This window comes from Schistocerca nitens, chromosome 6, assembly GCF_023898315.1.
Source record: "Schistocerca nitens isolate TAMUIC-IGC-003100 chromosome 6, iqSchNite1.1, whole genome shotgun sequence".
NCBI lineage: Eukaryota > Metazoa > Arthropoda > Insecta > Orthoptera > Acrididae > Schistocerca > Schistocerca nitens.
Window position 1 is genome coordinate 50,378,986 of NC_064619.1, and position 24,367 is coordinate 50,403,352.

Consider the following 24,367-nt stretch of genomic DNA (forward strand, 5'->3'; position numbering starts at 1 on the left):
CGGAAGGACAGACTCAGCATACAGGAAAGTCAAAACAACCTTAGGTGACATTAAAAGCAAGGGTGGTAATATTAAGAGTGCAACAGGAAGTCCACTGTTTAATGCAGAGGAGAGAGTGGATAGGTGGAAAGAATACATTGAAAGATTTGTCTAATGTTATAGAAGAAGAAACAGGAGTCGATTTAGAAGAGAGGGGGGATCCAGTATTAGAATCAGAATTTAAAAGAGCTTTGGAGGATTTAAGGTGAAATAAGGCAGAAGGGATAGATAACATTCCATCAGAATTCTAAAATCATTGGGGGAAGTGGCAACAAAACGATTATTAACATTGTTGTGTAGAATGTATGAGTCTGGTGACATACCATCTGACTTTTTCAGTATTACCCACAGAATTATGAAGATGGAAAGAGCTGACAAGTGTGAGAATTATTGCACAATCAGATTAATAGCGTATGCATTAAAGTTACTTACAAGAATAATATACAGAAGAATGGAAAAGAAATTGAGGATTGCTAGATGATGATCAGTTTGGCTTTAGGAAAAGTAAAGGCATGAGAGAGGCAATTCTGATGTTGTGGTTAATAATGGAAGCAAGACTAAAGAAAAATCAAGACACGTTCATAGGATTTGTCAACCTGGAAAAAGCGTTCGACAATGTGAAATGGTGCAGGATGTTCATAATTCTGAAAAAAGTAGGGGTAAGCTATTGGGAGAGACGGGTCACACACTATATGTACCACAGCCAAGAGAGAATAATAAGAGTGGGCGACCAATAATGAAGTGCTTGTATTAAAAAGGATGTAAGACAAACATGTAGCATTTCACACCTACTGTTCAATCTGTACATTGAGTAAGCAATGATGGGAATAAAAGAAAAGTTCAGGAGTGGAATTAAAATTCAAGGTGAAAGGATATCAATGATACGATTCGCTGATTACATTTCTGTCCTCAGTGAAAGGGAAGAGGAATTACATTATCTGCTGAACAGAATGAACAGTCTAATGAGTTCACAGTATAGATTGAGAGTAAACTGAAGAAAGACGAAGGTAATGAGAAGTAGTAGAAACGAGAACAGCAAGAAACTTAACATCAGAATTGATGGTCACGAAGTAGATGAAGTTAAGGAATTCTGCTACCTAGGCAGTAAAATGACCAATGACGGATGGAGCAAGGAGAACATCAAAAGCAGACTAGCTATAGCAAAAAAGGCATTCCTGACCAAAAGAAGTCTACTAATATCAAATATTGGACTTAATTTGAGGAAGAAATTTCTGAGAATGTACAGCATTGTATGGTAGTGAAACATAGACTGAGGGAAAACCGGAGCAGAAGAGAATCGAAGCATTTGAGATGTGGTGCTGCAGACGAATGTTGAAAATTAGATGGACTGATAAGGTAAAGGATGAGGAGGTTATATGTAGAATCAAAGAGGAAAGGAATATGTGGAAAACACTGATAAGGAGAAGGGACAGGATGATAGGACATCTGTTAAGACATGAGAGAATGACTTTCATGGTACTAGAGGGAGCTGTAGAGGGCAAAGCTGCAGAGGAAGACAGAGATTAGAATACATTCAGCAAATAATTGAGGATGTAGGTTGCAAGTGCTATTCTGAGGTGAAGAGGTTAGCACAGGAGAGGAATTTGTGGCGGGCCGCATCAAACCAGTCAGAAGACTGATGACAAAAAAAATTGTTAAGTGATGTTCCCCCACCACTTTGTGCTCATTGCCCTCAACCTTCATTGGGTCGCATTTCCTTTTTTTAACCACTTATGTTCTCATTTATGTTTGCCGTCTGAGTTATCGGCCATTTTAGCGAATAATGCATGGGCTGTCAGCCGCATTTTACTTTGTATCCATTGTACCAATATGGTGAAGGACATTTTCTTTCCTTCAGTTGACTGGGCTTAATGTCCTTTTTTTGTCTTCGTGTTCTACGGTTTCAACATGGGCGTGTATGATCCTAGTTGTTTTTGTGCCCTAAAGCAAAACAAAACAAAAGTGTGATTCATCTGTAAAGGAGACCATATATAGGGGTGCGACATATTCTTGAGTACTGCTCGAGTGTTTGGGATCTGTACCAAGTCGGATTGAAGGAAGACATTCAAGCAATTCAGAAGTGACCTGCTAGATTTGTTACTGGCGGTTTGAACAACATGTTAGTTTTACGAGATGCTTCGGGAAGTCAAACAAGAATCCTGGAGCGAAGGCCACATTATTTTCGAGAAACATTATTGAGAAAATTTAGGGAACATTTGAAGCTAACTGCTTAACGATTCTGCTGCCGCCAACATGCATTGTGTAAGGGCCACAAACATAAGATTTGAGAATTGAGAGCTCATATGGAGGCGTATAGACAATCATTTTTCCCTCGCTGTATTTGCGAACGGAACAGGAAGGAAAATGAATAATAGTGGTACAGGATACCCTCTGCCATGCACCATATAGTGGCTTGCAGAGTTTTGATGTGGATGTAGTCCACAAATTTCATGGTGTCATCAAATACTACCATAGGTCCCATGCAAGTCCAACTGAATGTCCCCCATAGTATAATATTGTTAGCAACCAGCATCCGTGGCATGGTGGAAGTTTTAAGCAGCTGTTTGTCTGAAAAACAGCATACCTGTACAGTACCATTGACCAAGAAAAACAAGAAATTTGACTCATTTGACAAGTGACATTTTTGCATTGATCCATGCTCCATCTCTCATGATCCTTTGCCCATTGCAGTCACAATTGAAAATATCAGTGGGTCCACATGGGAACATGTAGGGTTTATCTGCAACAGAACCCTATGTTCAGCAATTTATGTTAAATGGTGTGCTCCAAAACACTTGTGCTTGTGCCAACATTGCATTGTGTCATCAGATCTGCCATGGATTGTTGCCTACCTGCTTAACAACCTGCTTGACAACGAAGGTAATCCTCCGACCTCCATGTTCTGTGATGAGGCAAAGAGACGAAATTGAATGATGTCTTTGATATATGTTTTTCAAAGGATTTTTATTTTTCAAAGATTTAAACTATGGAAAATCCAGTATAAAATGATGACAGTACCATCAAAAAGATAGACTGCTAATCACCATATAGTGGATAAGTGGAGTTGCAGTCAGGCACAGCAAAACGATTGCTAGCAAGTTAAGCCTTTGGTGAAAAGGCCCTCTTCTGTATTAGACAAAATTCACACACACACACACACACACACACACACACACACACACACACACACATTCGTGCGAATGCTACTTACACATACATGACCACTGTCTCTGGCAGCCCATACATAGGAAATATTATGGGGGAAGGAGAGAGAGTTAACCTTCGCGTATACTATGTTTGTATGGGACAGAAATAAAAAAAACTGTTTGGTGTCCCTTGGATCTGAAGAAAATTGGCCTTTGAGAAAGCGAAGAGGCAGAAATAATTGTTGGATTTTGTGTACATTCAATTAACTGCAATTTTGTCCATCTCCAGAAGATCACATTAACATTTTTTACAGCAATGTTTGCATTAAAATTTTTTTTAAATACGTAATTATATATGTGTTATTTTAATAAGTGTATCATCTGTTGGACAAATTTCTCTTACTTTTGTTTTCAGATACATATACACAGATGAGATAAATCTCCAGTCTTTTGACCAAGCTTGTGAGCTATGCTATGTAGCCAAAAAATACATGATACCACATGTTGTGGAAGAATGCACAAAGTATCTTTGGGGAGATCTGTTTCCTAAAAATGCTTGCAGGGCCTACGAGTTTGCCAGATTGTTTGAGGAACCTGTTCTCATGGACAAATGCTTGAGGGTATGCTAATTTCCTACTTACGTGATTTTTTGGTGGTATATCAGTAGCAGTGGAATGAAACTGCCTGGCAGGTTATCAGATTAGGACTCAAGCCTGGGACCCTTGCCTTTCAAAGGCAAGTGCTCAAGTCAGTTGAGCACTTGCCCTTGAAAGGCAAAGGTCCCATGTTTGAGTCCTAATCTCGCACAATGATTTAATCTGCTAGGAAGTTTCTAACCAGTGCACTCTCAGCTTCAGAGTAAAAATTCATTGTGAAAGTAATGGAATGTTGTGTGTGACAGTACTGTGTTGAAAGGCGCAAGTTTGTTGTATAATATGCATGCAAAATCAGAACTTGATGGCTATGTAATTTAATCAGTCAGTTTAGGTCACAAGTTCAAAAAAATAACTTTTCAGGAATAAAGTATTCGTGGGTTTCAAGCCACGTCAAGTGGTTAACAGGCCACGAGCTTTCAGCGGAGATCTCCTCTGCCATTGTCAAGTGGTTGACTGCCGTGTGAGTGCCGCTGGTGCTTATGTAGCTGCACCACTGTCTGTGATGTCACTGGTGCCCAGTCCCAAACCTTATGTGGCAACGTATTGTTGACATGACTGCTGCACCTGCTTTAACTTCCCAATCACATGATACCAGGCCATACCCAACTGCAATACACCTTCTTTATTAAGGGTGTTGTCTGATATTTTGATCTCCATTATTTCATTTATTATGCTATCCCAGAAGCCATTGGTCTGTTTAATAATAGAAGTCTTGTCGAATGCGTAGGCAGAGCCACCTTTCGTGCTCTATGCGGCAGTGTTCAATAGTGCAGGCGGGTTGACTGACATAAAACTGCTCACACCCACACCGTATTTTGTATGATCCACATGTTCTGAGGCCTACATCATCTTTTGTAGTCTGCATTAGTTGCTGGGTCTTCGCTGGGGGCCTGAAAATAGTGTTGATTTTATGTATTTTCAGGTGCCGGTTAATCTTCCCTTTTATTTTTGCGGCTCAGATGAAACTACTTGTGAAATGTGTTTGTTGTTGTGACTTTTTCTTGAGAACTTTATCTAAATGACGCAGTTCCCTCAGCAGGTTTTTGGCATCTGAGATGGTTTCAGCTCAATGTGCCAAGGTCCTCGGAACAGACTGTTTCTGTGCTGGGTGATGGTAGCTGGTGGCGTGCAGATACTGGGGTGGGCTTATGGTAAACTGAGGTGCTCATTGGATTTATGGCGGACAAGGACATCCAGGAATGGCAAGGAACTGACCTTCTCTACTTCTTTCATGAACTTTATGTGGTCATGGATGTTATTATGTGTTCTGGGAACTCTTCCAACTTTTCATGTCCATGGTGCCATTGATGAAGATATTATCACTGTAGCAATAGAAACAACTAGGCTTTGCAGGAGTGGTGTCCTGAAAATGCTCCATAAAGATGTGGCTACAGTTGGAGATAAAGGGCTCCCTATTGCGATGCTGTTCATCTGGTTGAAATAGTCTCCACTATGTAAAAAATACGATGAAGTCAGGGAATGTTTAAATAAATCACAGTGGTGTTGTTAAACAGTCGGTACAGCAAATTCATAGAGTCTGTGACAGGGACACGTGTGAAAAGGGAATCACATCAAAACTAAGCACAGTATCACCTTCACAAAGGTGTAGACGTTTAATTCGATCAGTGAAGTCGTCAATGTAGTCCGCTGTATTCTTTATATTGTCTGCACAATGTCCACTGTGCATCAAGAGGAAGCTGGCCGAATGTTTTGCAAGTCAGTAGGTCGGCCATCCATTTGTGCTCACTTCTTATGCACCTTTGGCAGACTGAAGAACGTGGGTGGTCTGTATGCCTGAGGGAGGTGGTTTCTAGTAGCACTCTTCAAGTGATGACCATTTGAGTAGCTCCAAAGGAGATTGTGTTTTTTAGTGTTTTGTGGCTCAATAACAGGGAAGTTAAGCTGGAGCATGAAAATACATAAAATCGACACTGTCTTCAAGCCCCCAGCGAAGACCTAGCAACTAATGAAGACTACAAAATACGTTGTAGGCCTCAGAACACATGGAACTACAAAATACTGTGTGGGTGTGGGCAGTTTTATGTTGGTCAACCTGTCTGCACTATTGAACAGTGCCACATAGAACCACGAAAGGTGTTCCTGCCTATGCTATCCCAAAAAATCAGCTGTAGCACAGCATGCACTGGAAAACAGACTAATGGCTTCTGGGATAGCGTAACAAATGAAGCAATAGAGATCAAAATATCGGATAGCATCCTCAATAAAGTCGGTGTATTACAGCTGGGTACAGCCTGGGATCCTGTGATTGGGCAGTTGAAGTGGGCGCAGCAGTCGTGCCACAAAACCTTGCCAAATATGGTACAGGACTGCACACTAGTGACATCAGTGGCAGTGGTGATGCAGTGACACTCACATGATGGTCAACCACTTGACAATGGCAGAGGAGGGCTCTGCCGAAAATGTGTGGGGGTAGCTTGAAACCCAGGAATATTTTATTACTAGATATCACTGTAAAAGTATGCATTCGTACATAACTTCTCAAGAGATTAAAAAAAAAAATAATAATACAGTTTCTGATGTGTGTATGAAGATAAAGAACAATTATTTTAACTTAGTTGGAAGAAGATAGGGCATGAAGAGCAAGCTGAATAAGAAAATTATATTAATTTATTGAAGGTTCATACATATATCTCTGGAGATGTGTGCTTTCTGTAATAAACTTTAGAAATTAATATACAAGTCCTTTTCTTGTTGCAAAGAACTAACCTTTTGTATCCTAAAATTCTTGTCTTTCTTTTACACTACCGTCTTTCGAATCAATATTCAACTGTCTTTTTCAGTCCACATTATTGTCTACAGTTGGCATTATCAAATGATGATTGTCCTGCATTTTCTTGAGCTTATTCGATACTGGTCCTCCATAAGCCTTTTGTAAAGAGAAATTTACATGTTCTCCTGGAATCCAAAGGCCAAATGTGTGTTCAGTTAAACCTACTATATAATGACATGCTAATAAATGATCTCCACTATTGTTACAACACTCGAAGTACATAAAATTTAGTTGTTGCAATGAGACTTTGAGATTTAGGTACAGTTTTAGCTTGACTTTCTAAAGACAAACCAGCGCTTCGATAATATCTCGTCCAGTATTCAGAAAAATTAAGATTATTTTCTGTAGAAACAAGTTTTACAGAAAAGTATTGTTCTCTATATAATCTTCATACTCTTTGTATATACACGATCATTTGTTTGAAGCATTAATTTGATCAGCCCAAAATTTCTGTCACAGACATATTAATGTCCTCGTAATGGAAAATAGCACCTGACTTTCTCAAATCATCTACTATCTGGTAGAGCTAGGCAGTAGCATATCATAGTACAATTCTGATTTTGTCCCACGCACCTATCCGAAAATGGAGACTTTCACTTAAGCTGGCACATGATGATTTTATCAGTCATCATTGGAGTAACATACTTCATTTGCTCCTTCGCGAGCAACCCCTTCATTGTAGACATAGAAATAGCATTTATTTGTTTTCATATTGGTTATACAAAATGCATTCACCAACAGTTGTCGCAAAGTAGAAGACTCCTTGGACTGGAATTTCTGAGAGAGGCAAATTCTGCATGTAATAGAAGCACAGATGGAATACTCCGTCATCTTGTTTACTTATATCTGTGCAGTCTTCTTTGCTCTGCGATTGTGAACCGTATATTCTGCACAGCCCACCAGCTTTGCTGCATCGTTTAATATGTGACTGCCAGTTTTCACCATGAGGCTCTCACGTCATAAAAGTACCAGTTTGAGGTTGTCCAAAAGTAACTTTAAAGTTTTTATTCAAATGATTAAGATAACACTTGTAATGTGCTGTAGTATTAGGGTGTGCTGCTTTGTACAAAACAAACCTTTTTTTTTTTTTTTTTTTTTTTGCACATTTAGCCTGGCATATAAGCAAACATGGTTACTAAATGGATAATGGCTAGTGTACACAGGAAGTGAGACCATGCGGTCATGTACAGTTTTTATAGTTTGTGGTAGTACAGCAGCACAGTTTTTATTGCTGACACCTCTCATATCTTGTGGGCTCCTTCCCTGTAGGAGTACACTTTGAAGCCACCTCTCCAGTATGCCAAATAAGCTAACAAACACTATCTTACATACTTGGGTTTCCTTGCTGTTGATTATAACATTATATGTGTAACTAGCAAAATACTAACACACAGATTTTAGGTTATGTCACATTGCCTGCGCAATTCTCCCATTTGTCTCTGAGGTATAACTTTTCCTGCATTATTATTCAGTTCCTTTAACTCCTGTTAGTCACATTAACCAATTATTTCCCAGTGATCTATTTTTAGACTCTACTACTTCTTATTTTGTCACTAATAAAAGGGTAACATATTTCATTCCAATTATTATATTATAAACCTACATTATTGATAGTAATTGTTGTATTTTTTTTATTAGTGATCATGCAAGCAATGGGATTTTTCTTATTTTTATAATGATGCAACAATTGCCGCACTTACTTTTTATATCCTTCCATTGTTTGTCAGTTACTTCTTAGATCTGCTGGCTCTTATTTGCAGGAAAAAGTTCATACAATAATCTGCCATTGTTGAGCAGACATAAAGACAAACGATCTGTTTTTAGATCACTGTGAGAAAACATTGTCTTCTGCTGACACAGCTGTAATAAAAGCAGCACAATAATAGCATTCATGTCTAGTAGCGGAGTTGAGGTGTGTTCACTGATGAAGATGAGGCAGATGATGCTGCAACAGGTACTGTGGATGTTTTGGATCAGTGGAAGTTTGTTTTCAAAGTACTAGAAGTATGTGTTTGGGGACTGGGTGCTGAAGATGGAGTAAACTCAAGAAAACAGATGAAACTTTGCAGCCAACTGCTGACTTACAGTAAAATGAAACCAAAACCATTTGAAGTTGGAGAATATATCTTGAATTTCAATAATGCAGGTGATTATATCATTAGAGAGGCTGTGGGATATGCAAGTTGTTCTAAAAACATGTATGACTTCGATTTTGATGCTGAAGAACTGAAACTATATCTAGGCTTACTAATTTTATCAGAGTATCACAGACTTCCATTAGAAACAAATAATTGGTCTGAAGATGATGACTTAGGACTGGAAATCATCAAAAAACTATGTTGCAAAAGATATCAGAAGATAAAATCTGTAATACACTTCAGTGATAATTATCAAGCTCAAGACAACAAACATGATAGAGGGTTGAAGGTTAGGCCACTAATTACAAAGATGGAATGAGTTCTTCCAGCAGTTTGGTGTATTTTCGGAAAACTTGAGCACCGATGAAATGATTGCGGAGACAGTTCACTCGAGGAAAGCCAATTCGATTTGGTTATAAACTACGTGCTTTGTGTGCTTCTAATGGTTACTGTTTCAATTTTGATTTGTGCTGTGGCAAAAAAGTGACAAATGAAATAACTGGACTTGCTGTTGGGTCTAGGGTAGTGCTAAATATGCTTGAGAGTATTGAAAATTCTCAGGATCTTACTATTTACTTTGACAACTATTTTATGAGTGGAAATCTCTTGCTTCATCTGCAAAAGATTGGATTGAGGGCAACAGGCACAATGGGAGGAAACAGATGTCAAAAATGCTCTCTTCAAAAAACTGGAAAAATTGCCTCGTGGCACTTACGACTTTGCCTTTGATACAAGTGGTGAAATCCTGTTTGTCAAATGGACCAATTTTGATTCTGTGGAGCCATTCACACAAGTAGGTGCAATAGAATAGCTAAGCAGAAATCAACATTTAACAGCCACAGCTTGTGAAGAATTGTTGTTTTTGTGGTCTTCAGTCTAGAGACTGGTTTGATGTAGCTCTCCATGCTACTATCTCCAGTGCAAGCCTCTTCATCTCTGAATAACTACTGCAACCCACATCCTAGTCTTCATCTCTTGGTCTCCCTCTACGATTTTTACCCTCCACGCTTCCCTCCAGTACTGAATTGGTGATCCCTTGATGCCTCAGAATGTGTCCTATAAACCAATCCCTTCTTCTAGTCAAGTTGTGACACAAATTCCTCTTCTCCCCAGGTTTACTCAGTACCTCCCCATTAGTTACATGATCTACCCGTATAATTTTCAGCATCTATTCTCTTCTTGTCCAAACTATTTATTGTCCACATTTCACTTCCATACGTGGCTATACTCCATACAAATACTTTCAGAAAAGACTTCCTGACACCTAAATCTATACTCGATCTTAACAAATTTCTCTTCCTCAGAAATGCTTTCTGCGCATCTTTACTTCGACTGTCATCAGTTATTTTGCTCCCCAAGTAGCAAAACTCCTTTACTACTTTAAGTGTCTCATTTCCTAATCTAATTCCCTCAGCATCACCCGACTTAATTCAAGTACATTCCATTATCCTCGTTTTGCTTTTGTTGATATTCATCTTATATCCTTTTTTCAAGACACTGTCCATTCCATTAAGGTGCTCTTCCAGGTCCTTTGCTGTGTCTGACAGAATTACAATGTCATTGACAAACATCAAAGTTTTTACATGGGGGAGTTGGAAAATAAGTTTCCCCTGTCGACTGTGGTCGGAATTGTGTGTGAAAGGGAAAAAAAAAGAGAAAAAGATGTTAAAGATAAGACATATCTTTATTTTTCTACATAATTTCCAAGTACATTGAGACACGTCATACTGCTTTATAAGCTTCAAAAAGCCTTCCAGGAAAAAATCATGGCATTGCATACGGAAGAAGCATTGAACGGCTTGTTTGACACATCAACATTGCTGGCAAAGCACCTTCCGCCGAGAGTCTTCTTCAAAGCAGGAAACGGATGGAAGTCACTTGGTGCGAGATCCGGACTGTAAGGCGGATGGTGTAGACGCTCGCAACCAAGAGTTGCATATGGTTTAGCATTGCCGTTGCCGTGTGTGGTCTCGCATTGTCATCCAACAGCCGAACACCAGATCTGAGAAGGCCAGGCCACTTTTTCCAAATCACCTCTTTCAATTTCGACAGAGTGGCACAGTACTGCACAGCATTGATAGTTGCATCCTCCAGAAAGTCCAGCAGCAAAACTCCTTTGGCGTCCCAGAAAATGGTGAGTAGCACTTTACCTGTAGACAGAGTGCTTTTGAACTTCTTTTGGACAGGTGATGACAGATGTTTCCACTCCATGGATGCGGCCTTTGATTCAGGCGTGTAATGGTGGACCCACGTTTCATTCCCTGTCACAATCCGAAACAGAATGTCATTGCCAGATTCATGGTAATGCACGAGCTGTTCCAGGGTGAACGCCATGCGTTGTTCCAAGTGTGTCGGGGTACCCATCGTGCTGACACCTTCCTGTATCAAAGAATGTAGTGAATAATCTTGTGAGCTCGCTCATGTCCAATTCCAGGTTCTGCCGCTACTCCATTGATGGTGTTATGCCAGTTCACTTTAATCATGTCATCCACCTTCCTGACATTTGCATCTGTAGTGGCTGTGCGCGTCTGTCCAGCACTTTTGTCTTGACATCACACTTGGCCGATACACCTCAACAAGGTGGTTATGAATTTCTGTGCCTGATACTCCATGTGCAGCTCTCACTTCTGCCTTTGACCACGGCTCCAAAACGCACTTTCTCTCCATAGCTCTGGGAAAAGACTGAGCGGCTGGCCTCCAGTTTTGCACAGGCACTGCGACAGTGCGCCATCTTCTGGATTGCGGTCGACCTCTACCCAATGGTATATTAGTGTCTTGCATGTGCGCGTTCACGTGCCGTGTCATCCTTCGCCTATATCACACAACTCTGCCCACAGTTGACAGGGGAAACTTAATTTCCAACTCCCCCTCGTATTTCTTCTCCATGGATTTTAATTCCTTCTCCAAATTTTCCTTTACAGCTTGCTCAATATACAGATTGAATAACATCAGGGATAGGCTACAACCCTGTCTCACTCCCTTCCCAACCACTGCTTCCCTTTCATGTCCCTCGACTCATAACTGCCATCTGGTTTCTGTACAAATTGTGAATAGCCTTTCGCTAACTGTATTTTACCCATGCCACCTTCAGAATTTGATAGAGAGTATTCGAGTCAACATTGTCAAAAGCTTTCTCTAAGTCTTCAAATGCTAGAAACGTAGGTTTGCCTTTCCTTAAACTACCTTCTAAGATAAGTCGTATGGTCAGTATTGCCTCATGTGTTCCAACATTTCTGTGGAATCCAAACTGATCTTCTCCCAGTTTTTCTTTTCGTGTAAAGAATTCATGTTAGTATTTTGCAACCGTGATTTATTAAGGTGATAGTTCGATAATTCTCACACCTGTCAACACCTGCTTTCTTTGGGATTGGAATTATTATATTCTTCTTGAAGTCTGAGGATATTTCGCCTGTCTCATACATCTTGCTCACCAGATGGTAGAGTTTTGTCAGGACTGGCTCTCCCAAGGCCGTCAATAGTTCTAATGGAATGTTGGTTACTCCTGGGGCCTTGTTTCAACTTAGATCTTTCAGTGCTCTGTCAAATTCTTCATGCAGTTTCATATCTCCCATTTCACCTTCATCAAAGTCCATTTCAATAATGTTGCCCTCAAGTACATCGCCCTTGTATGGACCCTCTGTATACTCCTCCCACCTTTCTGCTTTTCCATCTGAGCTCTTATATTCATGCAAGTGGTTCTCTTTTCGCCAAAGGTCTCATTAATTTTCCTGTAGGCAGTATCTATCTTACCCCAAATGATAGATGCCTCTACACCCTTACATTTGTCCTCCAGCCATCCCTGCTTAGCCATTTTGCACTTCCTGCTGATCTCATTTTTTATGTTTCCTCCTTTCATCAATTTAATTCAGTATCTCTTCTGTTACCCAAGGATTTCTATTAACCTTTGTGGTTTTTACCTGCTTGTTTCTCTGCTGCCTTCACTATTTCATCTCTCAAAGCTACCCATTCTTCTTCTACAGTACTTCTTTCCCCTGTTCTTGTCAATTGTTCCCTTATGCTCTCTCTGAAACACTCTACAACGTCTGGTTCTTTCAGGTTATCCAGGTCCCATCTCCTTAAATTCCTGCCTGTTTGCAGTTTCAATCTAAAATTCATAACCAATAAATTGTGGCCAGAGTCCACATCTGGAAATGTCTTACAATTTAAAACCTGGATCGTAAAACTTTGTCTCACCATTATATAATCTCTGGAACCTTCCAGTGTCTCCAGGCTTCTTCCACATATGCAATCTTCTTTCATGATTCTTAAACCAAGTGTTAGCTATGATTAGGTTATTCTCTCTGCAAAATTTTGCCAGGCAGCTTCTTCTTTCATTCCTTACCACCAGTCCCTATTCACCTACTACTTTCCCTTGTCTTCCTTAACTATCTGAATAATTTCTTTTATCACATCATACATTTCTTCATCATCTGCAGAGCTAATTGGCATCTAAACGTGTACTATTATGGTAGGCGTCGGCTTAGTGTCTATTTTGGCTACAATAATGCATTGACTATGCTGTTCATAGTAGCTTATCTGCATTTCTATTTTTGTACTCATTATTAAACCAACTCCTGCATTACCCCTATTTGATTTTGTATTTATAACCCTTCATTCACCTGACCAGAAGTCTTGTTCCTCCTGGCACCGAACTTAAGTAATTCCCACTATAACTTTAACCTACCTATTTCCCATCTGCCTGCCTGCCTGATTAACGGATGTGACATTCCACTCTCCAATCCATAGAACACCTGTTGTCTTTCTCCTGATAATGACGTCCTCCTGAGTAGTCCCCGCCCGCAGATCCGAATGGGGACTATTTTACCTCCAGAATATTTTACTCAAGACGATACCATCAACATTTAACCATACAATAAAGCTGCATGCTGTTGGGAAAAATTATGGGCATAGTTTCCCCTTGCTTTCAGCCATTCACATCTTAGCACAGCAACCAATCATACAGGATGTTGTCCCTGCAACTATGAACAGGCTGCTGCCCCTCTTCAGGAACCACATGTTTGTGTGGCCTAACAGATACTCCCGCATTGTGGTTGGCAAGATCCATGGATCATTGGGGGGGGGGGGGGGGGTGAAGAATTAACAGTATAAATTTAAATATAGAAGTAGACCATCATGACTGCTTTGTTGGGAAATATATCTCAGGATTTCTTGGAGTTCCAATGATGGCTTGCTGCCTGCTATCTGAAAGTGTCTATCAATTGCAGAGTGGAGGTCGGGTGTGGAGGGAGGAGGATGACTATTTTTATGTCAACACATAGTTCCCAAAGATGTCAGTTTGCTGGTTGCAAATGCAAACCACTGACTTTTGTAAGAAATGTAACATTACACTTTGAACTTTAGCACATAAAATAAATGTGAACAATGCAAAAGCATAATTTTGTGGCTAGAACTGAAACAATGACAGGGATACATAAAGTAAATTATAAAAGTAATAACGCTTTTTCTTCTAAAACTGAAAGATTTGTGTAGTACAAAAATACAACAATGAATAATATGAGTATATGTACTTTTGTTTAGTGTACGAAATTCAGCTGTACAAATTATAAAGCTGTAATAATTTGCTTATGAAAATGAATGTTCAACAGCAATACAAAAATCTAAATGTGTAAGATTAGATACTGTGTTGCCCCGGCAGTCTATCTATGGACAGGCAATTCTGTTTATCTGAGTACTTAAATAAATTCTTTATTTATTTTTAATGTTATTTGACATCACTATATTACATAAACAACATTGTTATTAAAAATTGAGAGGTAATAGGTAAAACTTATACTTCTCAGAGTTTTTGCTGCTTTTCAATTTCTTCCGGAAAACAGCTGTGTTGATTCACAATCAATAATCCTTCCACTAGAATTATACTAATGTTCGTTATAGAACAGCACTCCAGTCCAGGGCATGTGACACTTAATAAAGGAACACAATTTCATCACACAAGGAGTAAAGAACAAGTCATTTCTCTGTTGACAAGATGCAGCTACCTTATGTTGAGACAGACCTGTATGTAACTCATTTTTGCATGAAATGGACATGTCACCTTTCTGAAATGACTGATTCAACTCAAGAAAGTATATTTTCGAGGAAATCTTAACAGCACTAATAAGAGGGTATAGTAACACGAGGGTTACTGGAAATTAATACCTACAAATTTTTTATGTGAAAACTCTTCAACCTTTTTAAATAAAATATTTATTTCACAACAAAATCACCCTGGTGACAAATATACTTCTCCTGATGAGAGACCACTTTGTTGATACCATCACTGTAGAAAGTTTGTTGTTGATGGGGGCCACAACCTCATCTCTGCTCACAGTGCTTCATCAGTATGGAATTAAATCCATGAAGATGGTCTTTAAGTTTTGGAAACATATAAAAATCATATGGGGCAAAGTTGGAACTGTATGGAGGGTAAGTGGTGACAGTGAACCCAAGGTGTCAGATGGTTGCAGCACCTGTGTATGGTCTGGCATTGTCATCCCTCTGTACAGGTTTCGTTCTTCCAGGGACTTCAATTGGAGTCACATTTTCTGTGATTAGAAACTTGATTACAGCACACTGCCTGTGACACACTGACAGTTACATTACACTTCACCATGTTACACCCTACAGTTCAGAGCCCTCTAGTGGAAGGGGGTTACAACTTGCGTGAGTGAAGTGGGAAAGTCGACAGAGTAATGTCATATTAAATACCTCAAATGATAATTAAAAAAAAAAAGCATTACATTCAAGTTCGCCCTTGTGTTATTTAACTTTGCAGTTCTATAGGAAATACAAGTGTTTAATTACCTGATACAGCTTAATTTTTCAAACACACTGCATAATACAAGAACTCCTGTAATTCATGTACTAATTAAAGAACCACAAGTAAAATTTATTTAGTGACCCTGTGGGGGAAAAGGACAACTGATTATTTGGAGGGGGGAGACTGGAAAGACATTCTGCAGATGTTCTACCCAAGGCAAAAATCCAGCATAGATGGAAATGAGAGCCATATTTTGCAGTTGTGTTCTAAGGCCACCATACTAACACAGTCCATTTTGTACATCAGCTATCTCAAATTACAAGTAACTGTCTAGTGTATTGGCACAGTTCCCCACCAATTGTGCTCTTCTATCGAGATGTTTTCTCACGCAGCAGAAAAAGAGTATTATGCTTGATATTTCTGTAAATGGTGGAAGTTCAGCAAGTTAATACTCTCACAGTTCTAAATCCAGGTGATCCATGGCTGATAGTTCTCTTTCCCTGTCCAAGATGATTCATCATCTCAAATGATGTCATCCGTGTGGATGAGATAGTGTGTGTATAAAACAGGAGGTTAAAGTAGTTAATTATTTCTAGTATCAAGATGTCTCTCGGCGAAAAATAGCACTGGCTATTCATATAATAATGGGAAGTTCTTGGTGGGATTTGAATGGACTATTCACTATCCCATATGAGCGGATGTACCCCTCTTTGTGGAACCTATCAGTTGTGTGACATTATGTAATTGTCTAATTTCATTTTGTGAACTAGTAATGGTAACAAGCCATGTAGTCGTATTGCTATTTAAGGAAGCGTGGAGTAATGGTCTTCCATACAATAACAAGATAGGAAATACTATTTCAGGAACAGTTGTTGGTGTTGACTGCAAATAAATCCCCAATAGACTTACATCTCAACGAACACTTGTATTTTTGTAAACTTCTGAGCCGAGTATGTCCTACGGTGTTTTCATATGTTGTATTTTACACTGAATTTTCTTTCAAGAGATCTAATTTTTTTTTAAATTTTTATATTTGTTAACTGGTATTGCACTTCTCGTTCTTATGGTACTGTGATCTTAATTACAAGATCTGGTGGTGATAATATCCAAAATGTTTTGTAATAAAACAATGTTAAGCAAACGATATGAATTCGTAAGAAATCATAACTATCATAAACTCATTGAAGGAAGTTATTGCCTTAAATAATCATTTGCATCAACCCCATTCTATCCTGGTTTTAGTTTGTTTATGCAGATAGTCTGTTCATTGAAACACCAACCAGATGCTGGTTGCGTGGAATAATATAATTAAGTTGAGAATGAAAACAGTTAGGTTATAAATTTCTAAGGAATTATCATTGTTACCACTCTCAATGGCTTCCAAGAAAAGCAGACCTTGACGTTCAGAATTTTATGAAGCAGATTGTATTTTAATATTTTTGATTTAAAATGGTGAATTTGAGTACCCTTTGTAAATGTGCCTTTCTAGGTCTTAATGGTGTTTCACAAAAAATCTTTGTTCCACATACGGTGGATATTTGGCAAAGTACCTGTAAGTGCACAAAAAAAAAAAAAAAAAAAAAAAAAAAAAAAAAAAAAAAAAATTTCATGCACATAGTGCAGTGTATCGTATCTTTCCAATTCAAAGAAACACATTGTGCAGGAAAGGAAATCAAGCACTTTGATGTGAAGTTAGACTAAAGATCATGCCTTATCTGTTCTTAAAGCAATTCCCATAAATAAATGTCAAGTACGACTTTCTATTTTTCATTTTCTCATCCTCAGTTTTATCTATATGATAAGAACAGGAGAAAAAGCTTAAAAAATTTCCACATATGTCATTCTTAAAGAGGTGTTAAATCTGTAGAGGATATTTGTAAAAGAGGTAGCTGGAAATTCGAGATAGATGCACTTGTTAAAGTAATGAGTGTAGCAACACTGTGCATGAACTGTTAATACTATTGTCTCCCTTTCAGAGTGCAGAAGTGTTATGAGCATCTGTAGTGAAGTTGCATTTATCAAGTACATTATGAATATGGGCTAGAAAAATATGAGCAATGCTGCAATCAGATATTATTCAGAGCTAAGCAAAAGTGCTACTGTAACTGTAACGTATGAAAAGTTACAATGGGTTTACATACAGGGTGACAGTTTTGAACTGCATAGTACTGAGTGCGCAGTGGTGGGAGGGGGTCGTAGTGGGGATAGTTCTGATCCACATAAGACGCCATTTCCTTTACTCAGTCACTATGGAGCAGTGGACTTGCAACGTCGAGTGTTTTCCTATGACAGTTTCGTGAAAAGTGGTGAGTCTGTTTCGTGCGCGGTTTAATGTTGGTTGACATAGAGCTGTTCCGAGCCTTAACACAATCCTCAGATGGGTGGAAAACTTCAGATCAGCTGGTAACATACCGAATAAGAAGCATCCTGGCCCGAAACGCAGAGTAACAACACCAGAAAATGTTGAAAGGGTAAGGCAAGTGTCAGTCAGAAGCCCAGGACGGTCAGCTAGACATCATGCTAGTGAGTTACGAATCAATCGTGAATCGGTTAGACGAATTTTGCATAAAGAATTAAAATTCCGTCCCTACAAAATGCTCATTGTCCAACAACTTAAGGAAACTGATTTTGTTGTATGAGAAGACTTCGCTTACAGAATGCAAGTGATTTTGGGATCGAATGAAAATGAAATTTTATTGATGAGTGATGCTCATTTTCATTTAAACAGGACCGTGAATAAGCAAAACCTACGTTACTGGGCTCCAGAGCATCCACACCTTATCCAAGCATCCTCTACACTCAGAAAATGTAACACTGTGGTGTGTTCTTTGCTCTGTTGGGATTATTGGACCTTATTTTTTTGAAGAGAATGGGGCCACAGTTACTGTTAATTCGGTTCGTTACATTTGTAAACTTGACCAGAACTCAGAAGACGACGAATCCCTTTAAAATGCGTTTGGTTCCACCAGGATGGGGCAACATCGCACACCGCAAACACTTCAATGACAGTTCTTAGACGCATGTTTCCTGGCTGGATTATCTCATGTTTTGGCAATGTTCCTTGGCCTCCCAGGTCTCCCGACTTGTCAGTATTTGACTTTTTTTCTGTGGTGGTACCTTAAGAACTGTCTCTATATCCACAAACCACGAAATTTGGACGAGTTGAAGAATGCAATCATTGAAGAAATTACTGCTATCCCTGCAGAGATTTTAGTCCGTGTGATGGAGGATTTTGAGAAGAGACTTGAGTCTTGCATTCGAAATGATGGACATCACCTTGATGACATTTTTCACAAAAAACTTTGTTAACTAAAATGGCAAATAATGAGCTTTGATTTTGTGTAAATAAACATTCATTAATTTTAAAGTTGGCTGAGTATTATTTCATTAAAAACTGTCCGTCTCCCGTGTGTCACCCTGTAGATCATTCCTTGTACAGGGGGCACAGGTTCTTTTCAGCAGGTCCACCAAGAAATAGAAAATGATGCTTGCACAGAAATATTGTCAACCTCAAGAACAGCTGACATTGTAGAAAGAGCGAAGTATTTTATGAGGTCAAACTGTTGATTGGTAGCAAGTAAAATCTGAATGTGTTTAGCATCCATAAAATTTTAACATGGGATGTGGACATGTAGAGATGATTCCCAAAAATCTCATATCTTAGAAAAGCAAGTCTGAAGAATGTATCTGTATCTTCTGGACCATCTTCTGCTAGACAGAACTAATGTCACATTAACACAGGTGACAATCAGATCATATGATCCCGAGACAAAACACCAAACTTAGGAGTGGTACCCTGAAAACTCTCTCCCATCCCAAGTGAAAGAAAATGAACAATTCCGAATTTGATAGTCAGGGGAACCTCCACAAACAAAATTTGTTCCTGTAGTACAAATTGTCAGTCAAACTTTACATTAGCAAGTTTTTGACAGACCCGGGAAAAAGATTGGTTAACTGGATACACCTGGATCGTGAAGTTCATCAATGTTCCCTGTTACATGGAAATATACATTAATGAATTTTTGACAAGAAATGGCATTTCTGTGGCTCTTATTCCTCAACTGTAAAACCACTGAAGAAGCATCAGTTTAAATAGTGTCAAGAATGCAGGGTTTGTATTGATTTTGCTGATGCGACTGTACTTCACAGTGCGTGCTCACTCGGCAGGATTGGTGGTGAGGGTTGCCTGGACCCAAATGCACGGCGTGCCAATTGCCTACAGTTTCTTGTCTTGGCAGCATCGTGCATTGAGTGGAAGCATTGCAAAGTCGTCGGTTGTGGTGCAACATGCAGCAAACAATCAAGCAACGTTACACCATCACGTTTTGTGTGAAACTAGGAATATTAGGTATGGAAACTTTGGATATGCGTCGGCAAGACTACGGCAATGATTGCCTGTCAGAAACCCAGGTTTTCAGGTGGTTGAAGTGCTTTAAAGAGGGCCGGGACAGCGTTGAGGACGAGGATCACTCCGGACACCCATCAACCAGCAAAACTGACAAAAACACCGACTGTGTGTGTGTTTTATTCAAGACCAACCATCGGATGAGTGTCAGGATGACAGCAAATGACCTCGGATTTGATAAAATGACAGTGTGCATCACCACCACCTAAGAATTGTCGATGAGGAAGATCTGCACCAAGATCGTCCTGAAGATTTTGTCAGACACTCAAAAGCAAGCACGTGGGGACACCTGCCAAGACAGTCTCCAGAGCCTTGAAGCTGATCTGGGATTTTTAGATAGCATTAGCACCGGAGACGAAACCTGTGTGTTTCAGTACCCCCACGTCCAAAATAGGCTCGCATGAGGTGAAAGCCATCCTGATTGTATTTTTCGATGTCAGGGGCATGGTTCATCATGAGTATGTGCCCAAGATCAAACTGTCAACAGTGCTTTTTATTGCAGAGTGTTGAAGAGACTGATAGCCAGGTCCATCGCGTGAGGCTAGCCATCACCGATGACTGGAAGCTGCATCATGACAACACGCCATGTCACACCTGCTTCATGATGGCAAGCTAGCTGGCCAAGAAAGGGATTCCAATAAATCCCCAGCCCCCATACAGTCCTGATGTGACCCTGCGAGACATTTTGTTTTGTTCCCCAAACTAAAAACTTCCCTGAAAGGACACCATCATGGGACCCTGGAGGAGGTCTAAGCCGCCACAAAGAGGGCTTTGAAGGCCATCCCAGACTCAGCGTTTGAAGCATGGAAATATTGCATGCAGTGGGTTGTTGACTCTCAAGTACCAAGTTGTTGTAGCGATATCTACAATAAATTTTTATTCCCAAGCTCAGTCTCATTACTTTTTATACAAACCCTGTAGTGTAATAGGCAGAGTAGCATTCCAGCAGAAGTAACATATCAACTGAAACTGACGTTTGCTTTCATGCAGAATTTTCCCCTAACATGCAATCCTTTACATCAAGACTTTGTTATGTGTATCATCAGATGAGAACTACATACCAACACATGATGGGACAAAAATAATACGTTAGTAAAACATGAAGTCTGGACTAAGTTTATACTCCTAAGGAATATATGGAAATTACATGAAACAAAAAATTATGTATTTTTTTCATGGTAGCCCCATTATTACAAAATAAAAGTATCTCTGAAAAATGGGTGGACATGTGGCATACCACATAACAAAAATGTAAGTTTCACACTTTGTCATTCCTTCTGGCTTTGGCATGGTAAAATATCAATTAAAAGAAAATAGCTGCTATTCATATGCTATTGAACCTTACCAGTCTAGTAATTTACCACAGAACAGTTTCTTACCCCCTGAAAATTAAGAAAAAATGACTTAATTCTTTTTGCCATTGATTCATTCAGTCAAATATCCTGTTATTATTTGTGGCTTTTTACTTTTTCAGACTGAGATAAATTCATTTATTTATTTGCTTCATAAAAATATCTTTCTTGTAGTTTCATCTTTAACTTTAAATGCTTTTACACAATCTTATCAATACCTTTGATCAGGAATTTCATAATTTTTATGCTTCTGTGATACAGTTGTTAAACTGAAAGGAACACTAGTTTTGAAGGACATCATCTGAAAGCTTAGCTATGTTTTCAGTCTTGTTTATGTGCTTATTGACACCTCAGTTATACAGTTGTTACCTTCCTTAGTCCTTCCATTATTTATATTCCACTAAAAACTTTCCATTATCATATTTGTACCCTTTAATGAGTTAGATGAAAAGGAAAGTATGTCATCTTCCAGAACAGTTCCATATTTAAGGTCGGAAGAAAGAAAAGAAACAAACTTTTTTTTAAACAAGTTTGGTTTTCAACATCAAGTGTTTGCACTCAGTAAATATTGTGTGTGTGTGTGTGTGTGTGTAGGGGGGGGGGGTTCCATTTTCTTGTCATAAAAAGTACATAACAGTCCTTATGCCTGAAGCTAATTAATATGTGTGGTATATGTATTGATGTGAAGCTTTTATTCTGGTACAATTTCTCTTACAACCACAGATAATTTGCTCTGAAACAGAAGCTGTCCTGCGTGAAGGAAGTTTTGAAGACATTGAAGTTTCAACATTAGAGACAATTCTTGATCAAGAAGAACTGTCTATAAATTCAGAACTTGAATTGTTCGAAGCAGTACAACGCTGGGCAGCAGCGGAGTGCTCTCGTCGAGGTAAGAATGTCTCAAATTAAATTCCTTATTACTACTGGGCAATCACGTTTTTACATAATCTTGTTTTCTTGCTAGTCTGGGAATTAATTACAGGAGGCAGATCTGAATAGCTGTTTATAGTAATTGTTTGTTTTGAATGTAAAAGAAGTCACTTTAAATATCTATACTTTTCATTTTCTTATTATTTATGTAGACAAGTAGGGGAATGAGATTAAGCATAAAAATCCTTCTTACTGCATTTATGTATAAAGATTTGTTTTTGGTATCTGTATTTGTATCTACTCAACAATTACAGTATCATGCAGTAGGCTCGTGCTGTGCATCAGATTAACTATCATTGTCCTCCATTTTCAGGTGTTGATATCAAATCCATGCGAAGTGTGCTCGGTTCTGCTATTGGAAAAATACGGTTTTTAACACTTACCCCAGCAGAATTTGCGGAAGGCCCAGCGCTTTCACCCCTTCTAACTAAAGATGAAAGTTTCGCCATTCTAATGAATATATCTTCTAAGACAGCAACAAAAGTTACTCTTCCTGAAAGCTTTTCCACATGCAGTGTACCAAGGAAACGACCGGCAGGTGAAGATAAGCACATTATTCAGCTTCCAGGAGAAGCCCGAGAAGGTCAGAAATACTATTGCTTACGAAATATTTCACCTCAGCCACATGGCTATAATACCAGCAATCTGGACTGCTCAGTATCCTTCACTGTCGACAGAAATATCTGTGTGCTCGGAGTTCAGGTACTTGGGATTCATTTCTACTCACACTGTGTATAGTTCTTTTAATTGTCAAAATTACTGAAAAACTAAATTTGTAAATTACAATTCTTTATTTTGTTGGCAGGTTCCTACACAGATATGTCCACCACCGCCACCATTCCGATATGATGGCCCACAGTTGCATGAATCTTACACAGAGGTCATTTACGCACACCTTCTCGATTCTGATGGCAGTCGACTGACTTACACGCATGTCACTTCACGAGTTTCTTACGCCTCACTTGTTGAAATTACATTTGACCGCCCAGTGTATATTCAGAGGAATAAAATTTACAGAGTTGGGGTTGTCCTCAACAAAATGGGAAGGTATCCAATGGGGACAGGTGATAGACGCATTGTGTGTGGTTCAGTGCTATTTAATTTTTGTGTAGGACCTGACATTGATTCTGTTAGGGAAGGTATAATAAAATCTATTGTGTTCACATACTGAGTGCCTCAGGATACAGTGTTCTTGTGTTAAGTCAGTAAAAGGTACAAAATCAATAGAAGAAGATGCTATTTACGAGGTACAAGTGGAACTTAATTTGTATGTGTGTGTCACAGTGAGTCAAGCCATTACACCTTATATCAGCATCATATGTAAAGTAATGATTACAGTTGAATTTAGAATTTAATTTTCATTGATCCTGTAGTCGCCTTACACAATTACAAGGAGACTGTCAATTGTTTACACAACTTTTTGAGTAAAGCAAAGCCTTTTCTGTTTTAGTTATTAATTAACTTTTTTGTATGCTGTATTGGTCAGTCACAGATTTTAAAAAAGACTACAGTGTGTAAGCATATACTGTCATTGTGTTGTTAGCAACTGTACACATTTAGTTTGTGCCACAAATAGGACAGCTGAGGTGTGTATGGAGAAACCTGTCATGTATAAAAATTTCCAACCCCATGGAAAGCAAAACCACTGACATTGTTGAACGTAAACTTACTTCAGCATGGCAAGTGAAACTGCGCTATCAATTATAAGCTCAGGAATTGCAGTACCATAGTAAAGGAAAACACACACCTGGCTATATACTTGTGTCCCTGTCTTTTGCAGGCAGTGTTCTTCCAACTGAGCTTATGAAAGTGCACTCGAGGATTTTGGGCAGATTGAAACTTTGAATCTGTCTCTGAGGTATTTTCAGGGGACTTTTTTGGAAGAGCATTACCCATGAAGGACAGCCTTGGTTTAAGTCCTCACATGGCATGTAGTGTTAATTTAACAAATTTAAACAATCTAAATACAGAAATGTTACTTAAAAAAGTAATTAATCTAGCAACAAGCAGTGAACAAATACATTGGTTCCTTTTTGTGTCAAATGATCATTGTTGAAGAATTGCATGTTGTTAAAAAAACTATTTTCACGATAAATTTCCCTATAATTTGATGATAATTCGAAATTCTACTTGCAGAGTTTGTAGATGCT

The 24,367-nt window shown here is 38.9% G+C and overlaps 1 protein-coding gene across 1 annotated transcript in view; it reads left to right on the forward strand.

Moving 5' to 3' along the window:
* LOC126262632 (BTB/POZ domain-containing protein 6-like) overlaps positions 1 to 23,674 on the forward strand; it is an 84,491-nt gene extending 60,817 nt beyond the window's left edge. The window contains exons 4-7 of the mRNA XM_049959390.1: positions 3,601 to 3,805; positions 22,011 to 22,176; positions 22,531 to 22,919; positions 23,023 to 23,674. Coding sequence (XP_049815347.1) covers positions 3,601 to 3,805; positions 22,011 to 22,176; positions 22,531 to 22,919; positions 23,023 to 23,388 — 1,126 coding nt within the window. The 3' untranslated portion in view covers positions 23,389 to 23,674. The remainder of the gene's footprint in view (positions 1 to 3,600; positions 3,806 to 22,010; positions 22,177 to 22,530; positions 22,920 to 23,022) is intronic.
* The last annotated feature ends 693 nt before the right edge of the window (positions 23,675 to 24,367 follow it).